At 42.7% G+C, this 2,156-nt stretch overlaps 1 protein-coding gene across 1 annotated transcript in view; it reads right to left on the bottom strand.

Moving 5' to 3' along the window:
- The window catches only part of LOC139026106 (sortilin-like), a gene marked incomplete at its 3' end in the record, with an annotated part of 15,026 nt that extends 13,134 nt beyond the window's left edge, over nt 1-1,892 (bottom strand). Inside the window, exons 1-4 of the mRNA XM_070441395.1 lie at nt 1,695-1,892; nt 1,160-1,236; nt 959-1,061; nt 213-380 (exon numbers count right to left, since the gene is read on the bottom strand). Coding sequence (XP_070297496.1) covers nt 213-380; nt 959-1,061; nt 1,160-1,236; nt 1,695-1,892 — 546 coding nt within the window. The remainder of the gene's footprint in view (nt 1-212; nt 381-958; nt 1,062-1,159; nt 1,237-1,694) is intronic.
- Nucleotides 1,893-2,156: the final 264 nt, after the last annotated feature.

Here is a 2,156-nt window from a genome sequence, read left to right as displayed (position 1 = left end):
ATGTATGTATGTATGTATGTATGTATGTATGTATGTATGTATGTATGTATGTATGTATGTATGTATGTATGTATGTATGTATGTATGTATGTATGTACAGTATGTATGTATGTACAGTATGTATGTATGTGTGTGTGTGTGTGTTTGGGTACGTATGTGTGAGGTGAGTGTGATCACAAAGAGCTAAAGAGCATGTTTGTTTATTTACTCACATCTATGCTGATGACCACTAAGTACTCGGGATTCAAGAAGTGGAAGGTGATTGGCTGGGCCGGGTGAAAAGGCAGCTGAACAGACTTAAACGACACTCCGGCYTCAGTTGAGGTAAAGATGACYCCACCGGGGTTGTCCAAAACCGGTGTGTCTGCAGTCAGAATCACCTGTCAATCAGAACAAGCACCATCGGTGATGGGAGGTTGCCTTAACGTGCATCTCAATAGTCTAAACTGGCTTCCTCCCCTTGTCTTCTCTATTGTCTTCATATAAATCACCTCCCCCAACATAAAACTATGAGGCCTCATCCTGGGGTGTATTCATTAGACGCCAAACAGACAAAAACAAACTGCAACAGACCTGAATTTGTCCAATAAGAAACGCTTGCTTTTGTTTCTGAACATTTTCCGTTGCAAATTGTTTTGCTACGTTGTCCCCTAATGGATACCACCCTGTTGTGGTTGTTTAGGAGTAATGGGTTTGGTGGTTTTGTTGTTCTCACTGTCTAGTCTTCACACCAGTGTTCTGAGCAGCGTGACCACAGTGGCATGTGGAGGAGTGTTGAAACTGAGCTGTGGTGGCTCAAGCTGATTGGACAGCAAGAACCAAGACGGCTGACGTGTCTGCACATGCACGCCAGACAGTCACTAACACACACACATACACACAGACATGCAGACACACACACAGACTGTCATCAGCCAGAATGCTTTCCTGCATGTACACTTGTGATCAGGCAGCTTACCTGTTGAGAGTTCCCTGGTCCAGCCAGAAGTCCAAATTCCTTCCTTATGAAGGTGTTGTTGATGAGATGAGAAATATCATGGAAAGACTTGCCATAGTCTGCACTGAGAGGGGAGTATAACAAGCSAAAATGTCAGAACACTGGCTCAGTTCATCTAGAGACACAAACAGACAGACAGACATATTGCCACCATCCACTAACCTGCGGTACAATCGTGAAGAACCGCCCTCGAAGAAGGAATCTAGAGGAACACTGATTGTAGACAACACCAAGATTACCTGGTGGGACACAAATTAACACTTGACTAAACTTCACCATAACTGTACTATTACCAGTTTATGCACAGTTAGCAATTCCCATTTATCCACTCAATCACTCACTCAATCAATCAATCACTCAATCACTCAATCAACAAATCAATAAATTAAACAATCACTCAATCAATCAATCAACCAAATTAAAAAACTGTTGTCAAAGGTTTAAAAGGTTTCCTCTATCCTCGTTCCCTTTCCTTTCCTTTATCTGCATCGATGTGAGAGAACTGGACAGGTGAAAGCAAATTCCCTGTAGGCATCTATCACGTTGCCTCACTGTCTGGTTACCGCAGGTGAAAGAGAGGAAACGAGGGGAGGAAGCTACTCCAGCGTACTGAGCTGCACCCCTTTCAGATGCACCCAATAAGTGATGATGACAATGAAGCTACATCCATCATCCATTAAGTGACGACCATACGTACTCCTGTCCCGTCTCCAACCCATGTGACAGTAAAACTGGAGCCATCGTCACCATGAAACCCTGTCTGAAGGGAGAGAGAGAAAGAGAAAGAGAGAGACAGAGACAAAGAGAGAGACAGAGACAGAGAGAGAGAGAGAGAGAGAGAGAGAGAGAGACATAAGATGAGGGACGTGTCTGACAGACCAACCAACCTGCACATGTCCTCTATGCTTATTGTTATTATTCAATGCATGGTTCTTTTTACCCTTGGTTATTTTTGTTACTGTTGTCCAGTTGACAATATTGATTATTATTAATTCTGTAAATATTTTAAATCTCCAAAGAAAGCTTTGGCACAAAGCAAATTTAATTTAATTGAGAAAGAGCGCGAGTGAGACTCAACTTTTTCGTCACATACACCCATAACATCACACCTTCAGAGCTGATGAACCTTATGACAACCCAAGTAACCCTACCCTCAAAA

Source organism: Salvelinus sp. IW2-2015, unplaced genomic scaffold, assembly GCF_002910315.2.
Source record: "Salvelinus sp. IW2-2015 unplaced genomic scaffold, ASM291031v2 Un_scaffold3882, whole genome shotgun sequence".
NCBI lineage: Eukaryota > Metazoa > Chordata > Actinopteri > Salmoniformes > Salmonidae > Salvelinus > Salvelinus sp. IW2-2015.
Note: the sequence above shows the minus strand (reverse complement) of the source record. Positions and strands in the feature narration are given on the sequence as shown.